The sequence below is a fragment of the Scophthalmus maximus genome, chromosome 7, assembly GCF_022379125.1.
Source record: "Scophthalmus maximus strain ysfricsl-2021 chromosome 7, ASM2237912v1, whole genome shotgun sequence".
NCBI classification, from domain to species: Eukaryota; Metazoa; Chordata; class Actinopteri; order Pleuronectiformes; family Scophthalmidae; genus Scophthalmus; species Scophthalmus maximus.
In genome coordinates, this window is record NC_061521.1 from 10,552,501 (window position 1) to 10,570,263 (window position 17,763).

The 17,763-nt window shown below is 41.9% G+C and overlaps 2 protein-coding genes across 5 annotated transcripts; both read left to right on the plus strand.

Moving 5' to 3' along the window:
• Window positions 1–1,149: 1,149 nt before the first annotated feature.
• Window positions 1,150–5,650, plus strand: LOC118315200 (YY1-associated factor 2). Of its 3 annotated transcripts, none has more exons than XM_035642277.2 (4): window positions 1,150–1,292; window positions 2,386–2,511; window positions 3,864–4,016; window positions 4,149–5,650. In XM_035642277.2, coding segments are annotated over exons 1-4 (522 nt in total). In that variant the 5' UTR covers window positions 1,150–1,290; the 3' UTR covers window positions 4,390–5,650. The 3 variants fall into 3 exon arrangements, with proteins under 3 accessions (XP_035498170.1, XP_035498168.1, XP_035498171.1); XM_035642275.2 differs by lacking the exon at window positions 1,150–1,292 and adding an exon at window positions 1,854–2,090; XM_035642278.2 differs by lacking the exons at window positions 1,150–1,292; window positions 2,386–2,511 and adding an exon at window positions 1,854–2,090.
• Window positions 5,651–6,565: 915 nt separating this feature from the next.
• LOC118315199 (glucoside xylosyltransferase 1) lies at window positions 6,566–14,404 on the plus strand. 2 transcript variants are annotated; one of them, XM_035642273.2, is made up of 8 exons: window positions 6,566–6,974; window positions 7,487–7,573; window positions 8,656–8,839; window positions 8,967–9,098; window positions 9,188–9,439; window positions 10,089–10,212; window positions 10,388–10,560; window positions 13,199–14,404. In XM_035642273.2, exons 1-8 carry the CDS (start codon window positions 6,754–6,756, stop codon window positions 13,367–13,369), a joined length of 1,344 nt encoding a protein of 447 aa, XP_035498166.1. In that variant the 5' UTR covers window positions 6,566–6,753; the 3' UTR covers window positions 13,370–14,404. The 2 variants fall into 2 exon arrangements, with proteins under 2 accessions (XP_035498166.1, XP_035498167.1); XM_035642274.2 differs by lacking the exon at window positions 7,487–7,573.
• Window positions 14,405–17,763: the final 3,359 nt, after the last annotated feature.

A 17,763-nucleotide genomic window follows, 5' to 3' on the forward strand; every position in this document is an offset into this window, starting at 1 on the left:
AATACTATACTAACATTTATAGCTGCGACTTCATAGAAAATGCAAAACCGTAAAGAATTTAATCGTTTATTCATCTAATGGTTTACTAAACACAAACACAGATTGAAATTAGATATTTTACCAAAACATTTACTTTAAATAGGGCACAATGATGCAAGAGAGTCTTTATTCAAAAAAGGAAAAGGATCTTTTGAAAGATTAATTTCATGGTCCCTATACTTTTCCTTTGAGTTTTGCACATATCAGCAGCAGCTTATCAAACTATATGTACAAGTTCAAAGGTCGTTATACCGTGACAGGTTTGCAGTAAACATGTGTACAGTTTATAAACTGACTAGATTTTCGTCTGGGAAAGACAAGTGATAAACATTACAGAGAGGTCTATATAATGAATTAAAAAGTTAAATAAATAATGACAATATTTCCACAACCTTTCCACACATGTTGATCAATTTGGTAATTATTGCACTGCAGCTTAATAGACAGTATTCGTCTAATAAGTCTGTGTTACTTGAAGAACTTGTTACTGTGAATCCTACAAAGCGCCTCTCATCAATCATAGTGGTCACATCGATCACTGCCATGACCCCTGACCTGTTGTGATTACATTAGCGGTGATTGGTTGAGCCCCCTGTCACGTGTTCACCCCTCGAGCTTCCACGGTGAAGCATAGATCTATTATATTGATATGACATCAGCCTTATTTTCAGGAGAGAAAAGGGAAAAGTTGTATTCGCCATATCACTGAGAAGTACTACAATACCCACAATCCTAAAGCGTGACATCGACTTCTCTGGTTGGTTGGAAGTCTGTTGGAAACAGGTTGGAAATGCATTCGCAATGGTTTATGGGATGCGTAGTTCTTCCACCCTTAAAAGCGGTTTATTGGCATGGATCCAGGCTTAAAACTCTTTGTATTAGGATTTTATGAAACGTCAGTGGAGTGAGTGAATCGGAAATTCACATGCGGAACCGTTGTAAAAGTGGGTGTTGAGCTCAGTATCTGCTGCGCTTTATCACTTACTCTTGACTCTTTGGTCCCAGTTGAGGTCAGATGACTGTGGTTTTCCAGTGATCTAATTGGCCAGTAGGTTGGTGACTGGCTTTGATCTCTAATCTAGAAACTCCACCTGCTCCGGAGCAGGTTAGTTCAGCTGTTCAGTTTACCATGGTGATGATTTAAACCCGGTGAGAAGGGACCCCCCAGCTTCGTAGGACGGAACACCCAGAGTTAAACCGGAAGTTACCTCGCCAACCGCAAAACCCTGCTTCGTAGTACAGACCCCCGCAATGTAATGTAGCTCCCACCCCTCGCAATACAGCACACAATTCAACACAACGCAACACTTTTGAATCACACTTCGACACAGTCACATGTTTGTTTGTTTTTTTAATCAATAACTTAAGTAAGGATAGTTTGCACATACATATAACACAAATACACTTACAAACAACAACAACAAAATAAATTAATGATGAACAAACAACAGCCAGGGTAATTAATAGGCATTCATATCAACAACAGTTAGAAGAGTTCCAATATGCGTCACGGGAGGTTACAAGTGCTGAGTATATTTGCACAGTCTTCATATCTTTACAGTTCTTTGAAAATCTTGATGTAGTCCAAATATTCATTGATTTCATACTCAAACACAGTCAACAATGGTTTAGAGTCCCTGAACATCACATCTGTGAAAGTGATATTTAGCAAGCAGAAATAATAAAAGATGTATTATAAAATACCGCTACACCAAAGAAAACATCCTTGAAACCAAAAAGAGTAATCTGTCATAAAATGAGATTGGACGAAGTGTGTGTGAGTGAGTGAGTACAACGAAGCTGCTGACGTCATTGGTCACGTGACTTCGACGGGACGAATCACGCGCCGATACAGAGCTTCGCTGGAAGTCGTTTTGTTTTTTTGACACGCGCCTCTCAGCTCCGGTGTCGCGGGCGCGCGCACACACACACACACACGCGCCACCAGCAGCAGCAGATCCTCGATGCGTTTGTTCACCTGTAACATTGAACCGCCTCAAGACCGCCGAGTCCACGTTTCGCGACATGGGAGACAAGAAGAGTCCCACCAGGTAAAGCCGCCGCTCGTGTCTCTGCCCGCAGACTCGGTCGATGGATGGAGCCGCGGGAGCGAAGCGCTCATGGCGGCGGGCGGCTGCTCGGACGCGGGGGCGACTGGCCGTGTTAAAACCGAAAGCTCCCGTCCCGGCGGCCGACTCGCGGGCGGAACACATTTCCTGTCGTGTCGCCTCTTCCCCGGTAGTGTTTTGTCAGAACAGCTTGTCTTCGTCATGATCTTCGTCTAAAAAAAACAACAAACCGTGCCGCTGTCGTCTGTGCTTCTGTTTTGTTTGTCTCTGTCCGAAGGCCGAAGCGGCAGCCCAAGCCGTCCTCCGACGACGGGCACTGGGACTGTAGCGTGTGCACGTTCAGGAACAGCTTCGAGGCGTTCAAGTGCACGATGTGCGACGTCCGGAAGGGGACGTCGACACGGTGAGTGACGACCGTGCACTCCACTTCCGCCTCAGTCACCATTGGTGTAACCTGTGAACCAAGACTTCGAAGCCGAACAGAAAAGTTGCGGGTGAATCAAACACACCCATCTATGTCAACAGACACTGAAGTCAAGTTCTGAAAATGTTTGAAAAGTTTTTTTAACTCAACTTGATGGAGATGGTTCTGTGATCAGGGGCCCTATCTGCCCCTGAGGCCAAGTCCTTAGTGGTTTTTCTATGATTCTGGGTGAGATTTAGAAACTTATGACTTACCCCCCAAAGCTGTAAAAATAACCAAGTCAGTCTTTCCACAGGCATCGAAACTTTAAAACTTTGTGTTGCATAAAATACACCCCAACAGTTGAGTTGAACTGAATATAGTCAGACGGACGCGTTTTGTTTTTTTATTGTGGCTCGTCAAAATTTGTAGTTGTTGTGGAGATTGTTGTGCATTATACCGAGGTGTTTCCAATATGTGGTCCACCCCATTCATGTAGGGAGGCCAAATATGAGAAACACGCCCAGTTGAATCAACACCTCCTGTAAAACTGCCTCAGGACCTTCACAAAAGTAGGATTTATTCTGGTACACTTACTGCATTGGTTTTAGCTTGATGGACCCAACAAACTGCCAAGTGAGAGTATGTTTAGGGTCTTAGGGCCAAAGTTGTAACTGAGAAGAACCCAAACAAAAAAAAGTATAGATTACACCAAATAGCATAACATATGCAGATACTTGTTGGTCATGTGAAATTGATAAAGACTGGAAACCTACCCTGACATTTTTTTATTATTACTACACCATAGATTCTATTTATAGGTTATGGTCAGGAGATTCCTCTGACACTGTGTTTCTGTGTATGCAGAGAAGTCTAGAGATAACAAGCGTCAGTACATGCACTGAACTATACTTCTGATTGGGAAGAGCAACAGAGCAAATTCCCAGTTCTGATTCTGTTTAAGAATATAGTACACAGTTTATCTGAAATTACTGATACAGTAAGTGATGCTTCCACTGATAATGAGACTTATACTTAACACTATAACTATGGAGGTTTACCCACTTTGTCACTCAGTCTGCTGAAGACTGATGCTCTAAAATATGTCTTCTCTAAATTTAGTCTTAAACTTTGAACATATCCTTAAACGTTTTTGTCAGATTTTGTGAATTTCTGATGATTTAGTCTGGAAATGTCTATGTTAAATAACTGTTAAAAGCCCCCTCCTCTTCCTCTTCATATGAGTTCCACAGTCAAACAGTGTGCACACCCTACGTACAGGTTCAATAATATAAATAAATATAACTAAAGGGGCCACTGAGGTCAATAACTCTACTTTTTGTCTCTTTCAGAAAACCCCGACCTGTTTCTCAGCTGGTTGCACAGCAAGTAAATCAGCAGTTTGCACCACCCACAAACCCCAAAAAGGAGAAGAAAGAAAAATCAGAGAAAGACAGGAGTGATAAAGAACCAACACTGAAAAAGAAAAGCCATAAAAAGTTGAGGTAATGAATTCATGTGTTCAAAGATGATCGCAAAGACAATAGCAGACAGTAGGAGAATACCTCGTATTCGGTGGAGGTATAAATAAGTATTTAGTATCTTCAAAGCAGTCTCTCTATTTCTCTCTTCACCAGGCCAAGATTAAAAAACGTCGACAGGAGCAGCGCTCAGCATCTCGAGGTCACTGTTGGAGATTTGACTGTAATAATCACAGACTTTAAGGAGAAAGCCAAACCCACGTCCACCTCAACAAGTGCTGCCTCCGCAGACCAACACAGTCAAAGTGGCTCAAGCTCTGATAACACTGAACGAGGGGTCTCCAGATGCTCCTCGCCCCATGAAGAAGCCACTTCGGTCAATGGAGAGACTCACTAACACTCCCCGTCAGCACAACTCATTCTTCTGCACTCTCAAGCAGCCTCAACCAGAGATTATAGATCATGCACATTTTTTTATAATACTACAAATGCCAGTATGATAGCATTCACCTCCATTTGAGGTTGTTTTTTTTCCACTGCCTTCCCTTAATCAAGTTTTCAGGACATCTGAACTGCAACAGCCAAAACCTACCATGATGAACAGAAAAGGCCCTGGATATCAGTGGAACTCTACCATGGGGTGTGGTGACTTGTCGTTTAACACCCCTGCGTTACGTCAGCATCACACTCAGACCCTGTTCAGACCTGGTTTAACATCTGTCCCAGGTGGACCGCTCTCGAGTCCAGGTGTGAACGCATCCAAGAGGCATTTAAGATCCGATCACTCAACCTCATTCGGAGTTTGCCTGGGACGCCTGGGACATTCTTTAAACTGTGTGAACACAAATGTGTCCTGGGCCACATTGAAGGAGCGCTGACCTCAGATGACGTCCTCTGACCTGCTACAGTTTCATAATGAACCACAAGTGAAAACAGTTCTTCTTATACATTGAATTATTTGTGGCCTCCGCCACATAAATTTACACGGATGCGAGCAGATTTTCTAATATTATTTTTAAAATGGGTAAACTCTTATTTTGTAGCGCTGCATACAGCATATTGATTCACTCTGTCCATCCCGACACTCACATAGACGCACAAACACTTCGACAACTGACACATCTGTGTTGTCAGACTGGCTAAAAACAAGATGTACGTGTTATTTGCATGTAGAGCAGATAAGTGAGATGTGGTCACAAGTGGTTGGTCACTGGAGACGCGTTCTCATGTCAGGTGTGAACTGACGTCCTCAGAGCTGTCCACGTGTGACCAGATCTCTCGAGACGCATGCTCACCAGGTCTGATCATGGGATGCATTGTGAGAAAAAATGTGAAGTCCTCTCAGAATTGTTGTTTATCCTTGAATTTTGTTATCATTATTTGCACTTAATGGCATCCTATGTTCTTGATAACATGTCTTAGCATTATTTCCACTTACGCCATTAACAGTAATTCATAACACTGTTGGTTACTGGCCTTTCCAGCTCTCATTTTATTGCCATTGGATGCAATACTTGTTTCACTGTCTAGCATTTGAGTACAAATGAACAGTTATTGTAAGTATGCTTCTCCTTCACTTAGAGTTGAGCATGATTTAATCTATAGAATGGTTTATATTATACAATAATGTCAAATAAAATAAGCTGTAGATACTTTGATATGTTTTTTTATTTTAAAATGTTTCATTATAAACAGCAACGGTTTGTAAAAACACCTGGATTTCTTAGAGGTTTCCACATAATGAACTGTATGTTGAATTTGTTATAAACCTATTTTCACAGAGTAAATGATATGTTCCATAGAAGCAAGGCACGGAAAGGCAACAGACTGTCCTTAAGTCGCTCAGCTAATCCGCATCAGTCAAGGAGTTGCACACTCTTCACACTACCCGGTGTTTTCAATCAGGCTCATCAGGTAGTTGGAAGGTGCATCCCATGAACCCCTCATCTATAGTGTGGCCAAAATGATGCCTAAATGGATATTATTTATATGCATAAGTGTGTGTCCTTAGACTTGTTGCATTGGGGGGAAAAAATGTCTTTAGTTGTGCCTTAAGGGTCCTACAGAAAAGAGTGTTTAGTCACATGTTGGACGTAGACACTTTCATATATTCATACCATATTTCAGAGGGGAAATCTTTCACCTTTACTCCACTGCATTTATTTGAGAGCTAGGTACTTTGCATGTTGAGATTATACAAACAAAATCTGATATGGTTATAAAATATGTTTTGATATGGATCAAACAATCCCACAGCCACACAATGAAATGCCGTGTAGCCATTGATAAGAACAATACTTAAGGTATTTTATTAAGTATTGTAAAGTTTTCGTGCCGAATCAGCTTGTGGCGGGATAGCGCTTTGGGTCCATGAAAAGCATTTTTTAAATCAAATATATTATTATTGTAATTATTATTATCAAGTGTCTGGTTAGTGTTAAACACACAAGCACTCCGTTTTTGAACTTGACTGAATCGATGGTGCTACAGTGTTGTTGCCAGAGCTCCGACAGAGCACAGGAGACATGCTGCACCGTCTCCTGTGCTCTGTCACTGTACAGTCAGTCGGCGGATGAGACGGAACACGTGTGGGTGCAGTGGGTGGGGCGGACAACTGTAAACACCAACTGCTCTCCGGCTCTCCCCCTTCTGACTCTGGACCCAGAGACAGATGGGTGTTAATACACCCGGCGGCGAACGTCAACGTCAACAACAACAACACAAAATGACTCGTGGAGCGCATTACACGGTGTGACGCAAGATGCGATGCTACCTCCACGCATTTCTCCTGTGCGCGGCCTTCACCTTGTGCTCGGTGCTGTACGCGTTCAGCAAACTAGCGTCCACGTTGGAGGACGGCGAGGAGTGGGCCGCGAGGGAACCGGGGACACGGGGCAGGGGCAGCCATGACGCCGGGCACCTTCTCAGGAAACACCCGGGACTGGCAGCAGGCCTCGGTGACCGCGAAGACGGGTTTGACAGGTACAGTCGTTAGGCCGGTTGTGTTTTCTAACTGACATAAGTAGCAGTTAGCTTTTAGCTGCACGTCTAGCTAGCGTACTTTTAACAAACGGTTTGCTACGGCTAACGTTGACTAATGTTACGGCTAATACGTTGTGAACCCTACTGTACATGTTGGCTACTGGGGCTTGATAGTAATTGATATCTTCGAACTACAGTGGACGTTTTAAACGTGCCGCCCGCTGTCGGTCTGTGACACTGTCCTCAGATAATCACTGTACCGTGTGTTACATCTCACTCGCAACCACCTCTTCGCTGATCGAACATGAACGCGGACGCCGACTCGGTCGGTGCCTCGTTAGCTCTGGGCCGGATCCACAGGACGGCCGTCGGTTAAACGACTAACCCCCAGGGAGCAGATCGGGACCAGATGTTAGTCCCGACGCATCTGGCTCTGATGCTCTGACGTCAGCGGGCGTCATTTGACGGAGGATCGTCGCGCAGCTCACGCTTTCTCATCCCGACAAATGTAGATCGCCGTCGGCCTCGTACTGGGATCCGCATCGGAGACTGCCCGCGGATGTTTGTGGAGTGAACTGCTTGTTGGAACCCACTCTTAGGTACGACTGTTTTTGTGCATCTCTCTCAAAGATAGCAGCGACCTTCACCTACAGTAGTCACGGGGTTTTATTGTCGAGCTTTCACCTAGTGCCGGGCTGCTCAGCTCCAAGGGGCGAGGCTGACTGAGCCCGGTGACTAATGCTCGAAGTTGTTGAACTCATCATTTAAAAGTAGTGCTCAGGAATCAAACATGCTGCCAATCAGTCAAGTTGTTAGTATAAACCTAACTGTCACATTGAATTGAATTGAAATACTTCATTTCGAACATTAAACAAGTAATAATAATAATAATAATAATAATAATAATATATATGTGTATATATATAATTTCTTAAAAAGCCTGAGGTGGTCATCACATCCTTTCACAGAATAATAAACATTATCTGTCCGAAAAGGAGTAGAGCAAGCAGCATGCTTATCCAGTCCCGGCCCCAATCTATACAATAATAGTTTTATAATCAGTTGTTCCCATAACATATTCAAGTGCAATGATCAACGTGCATTGAATGGCTGTGCCATTCTGGGAGAAAATGCCTACTACCCTGTTACATTATGATCTTATATATTTGTTGTAGAATGACATTCTTACACATACACAGTAATGTAGTCATGGGTGGAGCAGTAGCTACAGCTGCTCTACATGTAAGAAAAGTGTTATCTCTGGGACAACAAGGAGAATGATAATACACGGCGTTTGTTTAATCTGTCTTGTCACCACTTGATCTATGCTAGACGTAGTTGTACAGAGATATGATTGAAAATTGGCAAATCAGTTTCTTGAAATGTGTGACAGTACAAACTTGGAAAGTGGTAGTTGGCAAGGAGCACTCGGAGGCGTCACGAAGCTCGAGTAATAATCCTTTTCTTCATTAAATCTAATGGCTTTTCCAACCCGACAGGGCTGAGTATCAGTCAGACGAGCCTGCTCAAAAGCACATGTCACTGATTCCATTTTGTTTTATGTTTTAACCCCTTTTTTATTTTTAGTAAAAGACATGGTCTCTTAATGGATAAGCGATGTAGTTAATGGGTTGAGGGAAAAGTCAACTACTGAATCGTTTAACTTTGTCTTTGCTCCTAGAGAGAGGTCAAGCTCTGCAGTCAAGAAATACAGTGATGAGAGGAGTCACCTGGCTGTGGTGGCCTGTGGCCCCCGGCTGGAGGAGACTCTCACCATGCTGAAGTCGGCTGTTCTCTTCAGCAAAAAGCCCCTGCACTTTTACATCTTTGCTGAGGATGATCTGCATGGCAGCTTCAGAAGTGCCGTAAGTGTCCTCTCATTGTCCCACCCAACATCACCACAACTTTCATGGACTTCTGTTTTCCTTTGCTCGAGTTTCCAGTTATGACACAGTCTGATTCAAATGATTTTTGTGATTGTTTTTCTTAAAGCTGGACTCCTGGCCCAGGACCGTTCAGACCAGGTTTGAGTTCACCATCTTCCCCATCACCTTTCCCAAGGAGAATGCGAAGGAGTGGAAGAAGCTCTTCAAACCGTGTGCTTCTCAGAGGCTCTTCCTGCCTGTAGGTCCAAAGTCGTCTTCCACACATACAGTATGGGTTTCAACGGTTACAAATTTTAAATGCTATATTATATTGCTCCCTTTTTTCAGCTGATCCTGAAGGAGGTGGATTCTTTGCTCTATGTGGACACAGATATCCTTTTCCTGCGGCCGGTAGAGGACATTTGGGCCCTGCTTTCTCGGTTCAATTCAAGCCACTTAGCTGCCATGGCTCCGGAGCATGAGGAGCCACGCATCGGCTGGTACAACCGCTTCGCCCGTCACCCTTATCATGGCAAGACGGGCATCAACTCAGGTGTCATGCTCATGAACATGACTCGCCTCAGGGAGAAACTTTTTCAGGTAATTTGCAGGTAGATTTTTTTTTGTTATAATATGTATAACCATGTAAAAAAAAATCCTAGTACATTATTACACTTCATGTTGCCAGGTTCTACCGTTAAAATTCAGAATATCGATGAAAGACACTTATTAGTGCAAACAGTGCACTGCAGGTGTGAAATATCTTGAGGGTAAAAAGAGGAATTTTATTATTTACTTGTCACATTTTCCACACATTCCTGAGGAATGTTTCTGAGAAATGTTTGGCTCAAAGCTGATATGACTAGACATTTAATGTGGCCTGTGTCAGTTATCAGTTAACAACTCTTGGTGTTTGTTGTCAAGAATAATCCTCATCCATGGAGTAATGTAATGTCGTACTATCCATTTATATTTTTAAAGTTTTTACATTCTTTCATTTTAGAAATATTCAGTTGTGTCAAATTGTTGTTAAGTAGATGAGGGGTAGCTGCACCACCAACATCGACCAGATGAGGTCACTCTTGTAATTCCCTGTGAAAGCTTCAAAGCGAGCATTCTTGTTTGAAAGACAGTCTGTCTGAGGTGAAGTGTTGACTGAAGGGGTTCCTTCAATAGAATTGCAGATTTATGGTTTTCCTGATGCAAAATAATAGGAATGCTGTCTGATTGCTATATTTTGTCTCCCTAGAACGACATGACCACAGTTGCACTGCAGTGGGAGGAAATTCTGATGCCTCTTCTCCAGAAGTATAAACTCAATATCACCTGGGGTGACCAGGACCTTCTCAATATCATATTTCACCATAACCCAGGTCCCTGCAAACACACACACACACACACACACACACACACACACACAGTTAGACTTTGAGAAAGGCTCAGGACACTATTGAATTTACATTTATTTGATTTGACTTGCTTCTTGTTGAATAAATTCCGTTATTTTTATCCCCCATCAACCCAACCCTGCTTGTCGCTGTGTCACAGAGAGCCTATACGTGTTCCCCTGCCAGTGGAACTACCGTCCAGACCACTGTATCTATGGCAGCAACTGTCAACACGCTGAACAAGAAGGTGTCTTCATTCTCCATGGTAACAGGGGAGTGTACCACGATGACAAGCAGCCAGCGTTTCGAGCGGTCTACGAAGCCATCCAAAAGGTAGGGAGAGCCTCAGCTAGTCAGGTGTCTGTGGTTTCTCTGTAAAAGAAAACAGGAATTGCATTTCCTGAAGGGCTCTTGCTGAAGGTTTCTGAAAAGAATTGAGCATAGTCATTCTTCCAAGTAAAAAAAATCTATTAAGGTTACTCAAGACATGGGAAATAGAAAATGTAACAGGATGTAATATTTGAAAGGCTTTGTTTATTCTAGTGAGTGTTTCCTCCTGATGGAAGTAGACCCGACTATTTGGAGAAACATTTGCTAGTCATTATATTATCAATAGGCTCTCCAGGCCACTGTTTTTCTCTTATGGATGCTTCCACCCACCAGTGCTTAATCAATAGCCTGTTAAACATTTCCGTCATTCTGTCTTTGCGCTCCCAAACCAGACAAATAAGCCCTTCTCAGTTTCGACCAGTGGATGGGTTGCTGCTTGAGATGTTGATGTTTTCAACTGTAACACTAAAATTCACGTTTGTTGCACATTTGATTGATGCATCCTATATTTCAAGGTGTTCATGATGACATTTCTGTGGGTACTTTACCAATTGTTGTCAAACTGGTCCAGAAGATCTGGATTCATCTGGATCATTATTGGAGATCAACATTAAATTATTCTTTAAAAAAGTCAGCGTCACCATGAGTTAAAAAATAAAGCTAAATACAATTGGCCACTCTGTTTTTGTGGTTGTTAACAAATCTCATTCCAACACCAACATCAACAGTGCGTTGAGTCCATCACCTTCCCTCGAACTGCAAAGGACTTGTCTCTCCTGCTAAAGATGTGCAAACGTATAAATGGGCCGTGAACATATTCTTTCAATATTTAAAAAGACTAAATTACTTCTTGGTTGTGTTTTGACAACATTTTTCAGAATTGTAACAGCCTCAAGTTGGTTTATCACCCAAAAGAGCACAAGCACACAAAAAAGAAGAAGGCAGCACACAAAGTTTTACTTGAAATGTTTTTCTACCTTTTAGAGCGTCGTCAGTGACCATCATCACTGAACAAGCAAGTCGGCTGGAGAGCGCTCACTCTTTCTCTCTCTCTCTCTCTCTCTCTCTCTCTCTCTGTTTTCAAAATCAAAAAAATCTCTCTCTCTCTCTCTCGCTCTCTCTCTCTCTCTCTCTCTCTCTGTGCACACGTTCGATCTGCTCTTGTGGATTTCCTCACACTGGTCAACGTGCAGTGCAGCAGTGGGGGGGAGCAGTGGAAGCTTCATTAGCTGGTCTCCATCCATTACCGCCACAGGGCCCAGCCTGGCCGCTATCAGTGCGGGCAATGTTCTCAGCCATTAAGTAAACGAGCAGGCTTCATTATGGGCCACTCTGCCCCTACCCCTCCATCAGTCTCTCCCGACAGCACAGACACACATACAGCATCCGAGACAGCACGTACCAGATTCCACCTGCTTGGAGGAGGTTCAGGAATGCTGTGGTTTGTCCTGAGTTATCTCAAAACACGTACTGTATTAAGTAGATGAATGTAAGATATGGAGCTTTGTAGTTAAATCAGCTTAATAGAACAGAGGCTGATCCAGCTGAACTGGGTTTCATCCTTTGTAGTTATAAACTATATTTTGTCGAAGCCTTTATCAACTCTTCCTGTTGCTCCAGCGCCTCAGGCCCCCTCCCACTTTGTTCCCACACAGTCCTTTGAGGACGGCATCCTAAAGCCTGGAGCAGGCAATTCTGAAGGAAACTCATTTCCATCCCACCAAGAGCTCCTTAGTCAGTCTGGCTCCCATGGCAGGCTCGCCCAGCTAGCCGAGGAGCTCGCAATAAAGGGCACCACCATTACCCAGCCAAACCCACAGAAGAGTTGTAAAATCTTTAGTGCTGATGCTAGTTTGAGACATGATGGCTGTGTGGACAACACACCAGCAGCATCCACATAAAAAATCGATGGGAGGCTGTTAATGGTGTTTTATTGCCTTCTGCGGTATTTGAATGATAATAAAGAAAGTGCGCTTTGAGTAACCTAATGCCCGGTGAAAAGAGAGTCAAATGAAATGCTGTAAAATAGTGATTCCTTCTTATTTTAGTAGAGCAGTAAAATAACAGTTTACCTAAATATGAAAAGACAAAAGGTCCGCATCTTGATTTACACAGGGCACACAATGAATCTGTTATCAACTGGCAGAAGAGCTGGAAGTTTCCATCTAATGCTGTTTACTTGGTGACACAAAAGCATACAATGATGAGGCATATCTGTAATGCTGCAGCTGTAGCTTTCACCACTGCTGTAACACCGTACGGAGCCATTTCTTATGAGGTTGTGGTAACATATTCGTCATTCAAACGTACACTGAATTAAGAGATATGAATGAAATGGAGATTTTTATTGTCAAGCTTACAGTGACACTTGGCGCATAATTCAGCTGATTTGAATACAGTTCTTATTTACCAATATTGACTGTCACAGGTGTTAATACACACTTCTGCTTGTTTGAAAAAAAAAACATGGATATACAGTATATAGGAGCAGAAGAGCTGAAATGAAACTTTGTGCAGCCACCAGTGACACATAACTGTACAACAGTTGTACAACACAGTAATAAAAATCAGCTCATTATGATGATTACTATGTCTGTGTAATGAGAAATATAATACCTTCACGCTTTTATTTACATCACAGTATCCATTTGGCGAGAGCATGGAGACCTCACTGCTTCGGCCCCTGGAAGCGTCGCTACAGACCACCACACACACCTACTGTGGTAGAGCCAGTCACCTTTTCACCAAGAGGTTAAAACAGAGCGTCATGTCTGCTCAACAATCAGATCCCCACTTCAATACCACTCCGTGAATAATGTGACTGGATGAAGAGTGTTGGGATTGAAAACACTCATGTGGAGCCAATGAGCTGGAAAAGGAAACCGACTCGGGTCAACGCTGAACCATCTGTTTGCAAACCACATAACAAGAAGAAGAAGAAGAAGAAGATACTTAGACAATCAGTTGGTATTATTATTGGTTTGTTTTCAACCTTCAATCACGTTGCACAATTGTCTTTGTGATAAAAAAAAATTCAGCAGGGTACTAATATGTATGCTTTTCTTATCAAGAGTTGTTTTATTAGAGTTGTTTTAATATAATTTTGTCCATGCAGTATATCACAGAAAAAGTTGTCATTATTTTTCAGGTACTTAGGGTTAAGTATTCATTAAGCATAACTTGTACTCATCTGATCAGTATTTATTATTGTTGGACAGGAAGCACTTTTGATGTTTCACATGAGGCTTTGTTTCATGTACTCTGGTATGGGAGTTTTAACAGCATTGCTCACTTTACATTCTAGCAGCGTTTACACTGATCAGCCACAACCTTAAAACCAGTTACCTCTTAATACCTGTTGTAATGTTGTGGCTGATCAGGAGACCCACACAGACCCTGCACCCACAGAATTCCAAACTGCACATCCGTAGATTTTAAACGAATAGAGACGCTGCTTGTGAAACAGGATGTAAACACATCTCCACCCCCTCCTCTCTGTGTGGGACAGTCGTGTGTTTTCTCAGTTAACATTTAAGACACAGTGAAAGGAAAAGAAACACCTTCCCATTATTCCTTTGTTAATTGTTCCTTTATCTGTAAATATCAAATCTATGAAAATCAGCATCAGAGTATTTTTACATGAGTCTTTTTTTGTAAAGGGTTTACAAAAGGTAATCCAATCAAATGTGCAAATTACGTTTGACTGCTGATGAATCAACATCATCCCAAATGTCAGTTGTTAACGATTGTAACAATGTCATTTTGAAATTTCAACAATGCAATATCTGAAACAAAAATGTTATAAACATTGAAATCTATGGGAAATAAATATTTTATCAACTTTGAACACTTTGAGTTTAGAGAGTTTTATTGTTACCCATGATGCAGTTTGCCGTAACTTTAGAATATGTATTCTTGCAATGAGGATGAATTGAAAATGGATGAATTGGAAAAAATGTTTGAAATATCTTATGTTTTGTTCCTTTAAAAGTTAACAATATTTTTGCTGCAAAATTATACTTTGTATTAAGAAAAGCTCTTAAATTATTGCAGAAAAATAAATGCAGTAGGCCTGTAGGCTACTTGTTGCCCACTCACTCCACACACAAGTCTGAGCATGAGCCACGTCCTAGAAGGCCGCAGCAAGCTGAAAATAAGAAATCAATGTGTGAGTATGAAGACTTCAGAATGTGTTAGATGTCCAAAAAGAGGAGCTGATGTGTCTGGGTCAGTAGCCTCTGGCTCTTCATTTCACAGGCAGATTGACAAACGTGCCTGGAATAGGCACCGGGTCTGCGTGATGAATTTAAAATGGTTTCGATCCTAAGGTGCTATTAGATGTATCCCCCTTTTTCTTGACATGGAGTGGCCAAGTGTGCCGTGAGTTGGACAACATTTTCTGTATTTTAAGGAAAGAATCTTGGTTTTATGATGTGAAAGCTTGTAGAAAACCGATCGCAGCAGTGTGTCGCCAACACAACATTAATTGCTGTATTGCATTGAAAGCAACAGCAGTTTAGAATTCCGTTTATTCTGGTTTTGGTCAAACCGGTCGATCACTTCAGGCCTCAGGACGTTTCACTCCTACTCTGGCTCGGGTGATGTACTGCAGTTTGGATGGCTCTGATCCAAGATAGAAGTTTGTCTATATCTACTTTGTCCACTCCCACTAACAAATGCATCTCCAGGGGTTAGACGAGTGCCTTTTGTGATTTGCTGTGTGGATAAAAGAAAAAATGACCCAAAAAAAGCAAGGTCAATTTATTTCTCTTGTGAAGTGATTATACATTTTCAGTGAAATGCTCAAAGATATTATTTGATACCTTGAAGTCCAGTCATTAGTAAGATGGATGTTTACAACTTCAATAGGCAAAGAATATTCCGTTTTTAGGGGGAAAGGCTAATGCTTGTTACTGCCTGGTTTCAACCCCCTCCCTCAAGTAAAATGGTAATTGAGCTCTTATTCTCTTTCGGGCTAACAGGAACTGCCAATAGATTATTCATGTTATTGCTTGCACCACTTGGCCTCAGTGATGTTCAATAGCGATTTAAAGCCCAGGCATAAACAGTTGGGAGGCAAATGGCCCGACACAGAGTGAAAAGGGTCACAAAATAAAGGTTATGCATCATTAGGTAGTGCAAAGTCATCAATGTCCTCTTTACCGTCTGCACTTTTAGGAAAGTGAGGAGCTTACATCAAAAACAGGTGCAAAGGACATTTGGAGTTACAAGATGGTATGGTGTATAAGCATTATATGTACTCACTAAAGTGATGCATACGCCAATTCCCACTCATACTGGAATATATAAGATGACAGAGAGAATGTGTGAGCAGAGATTTCTTGTGCAAGTTGATTATATGTAAAATATTGCCGAAAATTGTCTTTAAATGTTAGACGGGTTAAGTTCTGTACGTGGTATGTACCTTACAGTTCCTATTAAAAGAAAATTCCCAGACTTTGAGGCTCTACATAGACTTGAGATCTGTATTTTCATTGTATGAGGAGAGTTTATGCCTCAAAATGCCCCTGTTCCTAATGATAATCATTCTGTCAAGTCAGTTTGACTTTACTTAATCTTTTTATTTTTTACCATCAGGATGCAGTAGGGCATCAAAACAAAAATTGTTAAAGCTAAATTGTTGGTGTAGAGTACGCTAGATGCTGAAATTTGAGAGTTCTTCAGAGAAATATTTGTGGAAACTGCTTCCTGGAATTGATAGGGGAGGGAGGAGGATGGAACTTCTCAGAAGATGTGCAGGCAGTTGTATTTATGGGAATATGGATGGTTTAACAATAGTAGATTTGAAAGACAGAAGAAGTCAGGACAGCAGTTATAGTGGGTTCCACTTCATATTTTACTTTTACTTATCATTCACGTCAAAATGTTGTTCTGGTTTCAACCAAGAGTTCCGTTACAAACAGTTTGATAAGTTCTGAGACAAGACAGGGAGACAATTAAGATAATAATAATAGGCAAAAGGACGACAGAGGCTTTCATAGATAAAAACATATGACTCAGTATGTGACATGACAACACAAGTGTTACTCATCAAGAGTAATTGTGAGAATGCCAGGTCTTCAATCTGCTCATTTTGCACGACAGCACTTCTCAGTGAGGATGAAACTCCAGTTAGTTTAGACATGAACCCGACAGTGAGTCATGTATCTTGTCAGTTCGATGAACCGCATGAAGTGACAAACCAGAGCGGAGATGAGCGGAAGGTAAGGGGTTTATCAAACCCGAACGGACTGAACAGGTAGGAAATCTATTTTTTCCTTGTACATCCATCTCGATGCTCCTTTGCCGTTCCTGCTACAGAAGGATATCACTTAACCAGTGAGGGTTTTGATCAATAATACACTTGCCCGCACTGCTGAGACAGGTATAATCGTGCTGATATGTCAAGGTTTAAAACAATTAATGTAATTTACCGTTGAACATTAGCTATGCATGGATCCTTCAGTAACATGCTGAGAGGTGAATTTGCCACTGTAAGCAGAACAAGATGAGGAATATGCATATGCAAATATGATGAAATATCTAGTTCAGTGCCTGTAGTCAGTTATGGATATCATCTTGTAAGGTAATGGAGCAGTGTATGGTCTGGATGCTGACTAAGCTGCCTTCTTCATTCGGCAAAGGGTCTAATCTCTGTACAGATATTAATAGACTACTGTAAATTAAAATTCCCCCTAATATCCTTAATGTTATAACATGATTAAGAATCTACAGGTATATCACAATGATTTTGTTTAGCATGGATGCATACAAATATTTGCCAATTACCACTCTACACGATGTCAAGATAGAGCTGGGGTTGGTGGAACTTGATTTGCACCTGGTCATAAACCAAAGTGCAGGACAAATTGAAATTTTGACCTATGATGGCATCAGATGAAATGTCAGGATTCACTAAATTATCACATTTTCGTCCTCAGCGGGATATAAATGTCTTTAACCAGATTTTACGGCAATCAATCCAGTGGTTGTTCACTCAAAGTCTACAAATGTCAACGGTGTGGTGGCACAACAAGACAATCGGGGCGTCGTGGAAGCCATTAGGACTGCATGCCCGTTTTGGGTTACATGGATATTTACAAATGTTTATGGCCAGCCATACGACAGTTGTCGAGGTATTTCAGTCTGGACCAAAGTAGTGGACTGACCAACTGACAGCCCAACATCGCCATCCCTGCACCCCTG

Excerpts from the sequence above, each read along its gene's own strand:
- LOC118315200 (XM_035642275.2), top strand. The coding sequence starts at position 2,065 with ATGGGAGACAAGAAGAGTCCCACCAG. Across the intron at positions 2,512-3,863 it reads CGGAAGGGGACGTCGACACG|AAAACCCCGACCTGTTTCTC; the intron begins GTGAGTGACGAC and ends TGTCTCTTTCAG. Across the intron at positions 4,017-4,148 it reads AAAAGCCATAAAAAGTTGAG|GCCAAGATTAAAAAACGTCG; the intron begins GTAATGAATTCA and ends TCTCTTCACCAG.
- LOC118315199 (XM_035642273.2), top strand. The coding sequence starts at position 6,754 with ATGCGATGCTACCTCCACGCATTTCTCCTGTGCGCGGCCTTCACCTTG. Across the intron at positions 7,574-8,655 it reads TTGTTGGAACCCACTCTTAG|AGAGAGGTCAAGCTCTGCAG; the intron begins GTACGACTGTTT and ends CTTTGCTCCTAG. Across the intron at positions 10,213-10,387 it reads CATATTTCACCATAACCCAG|AGAGCCTATACGTGTTCCCC; the intron begins GTCCCTGCAAAC and ends GCTGTGTCACAG.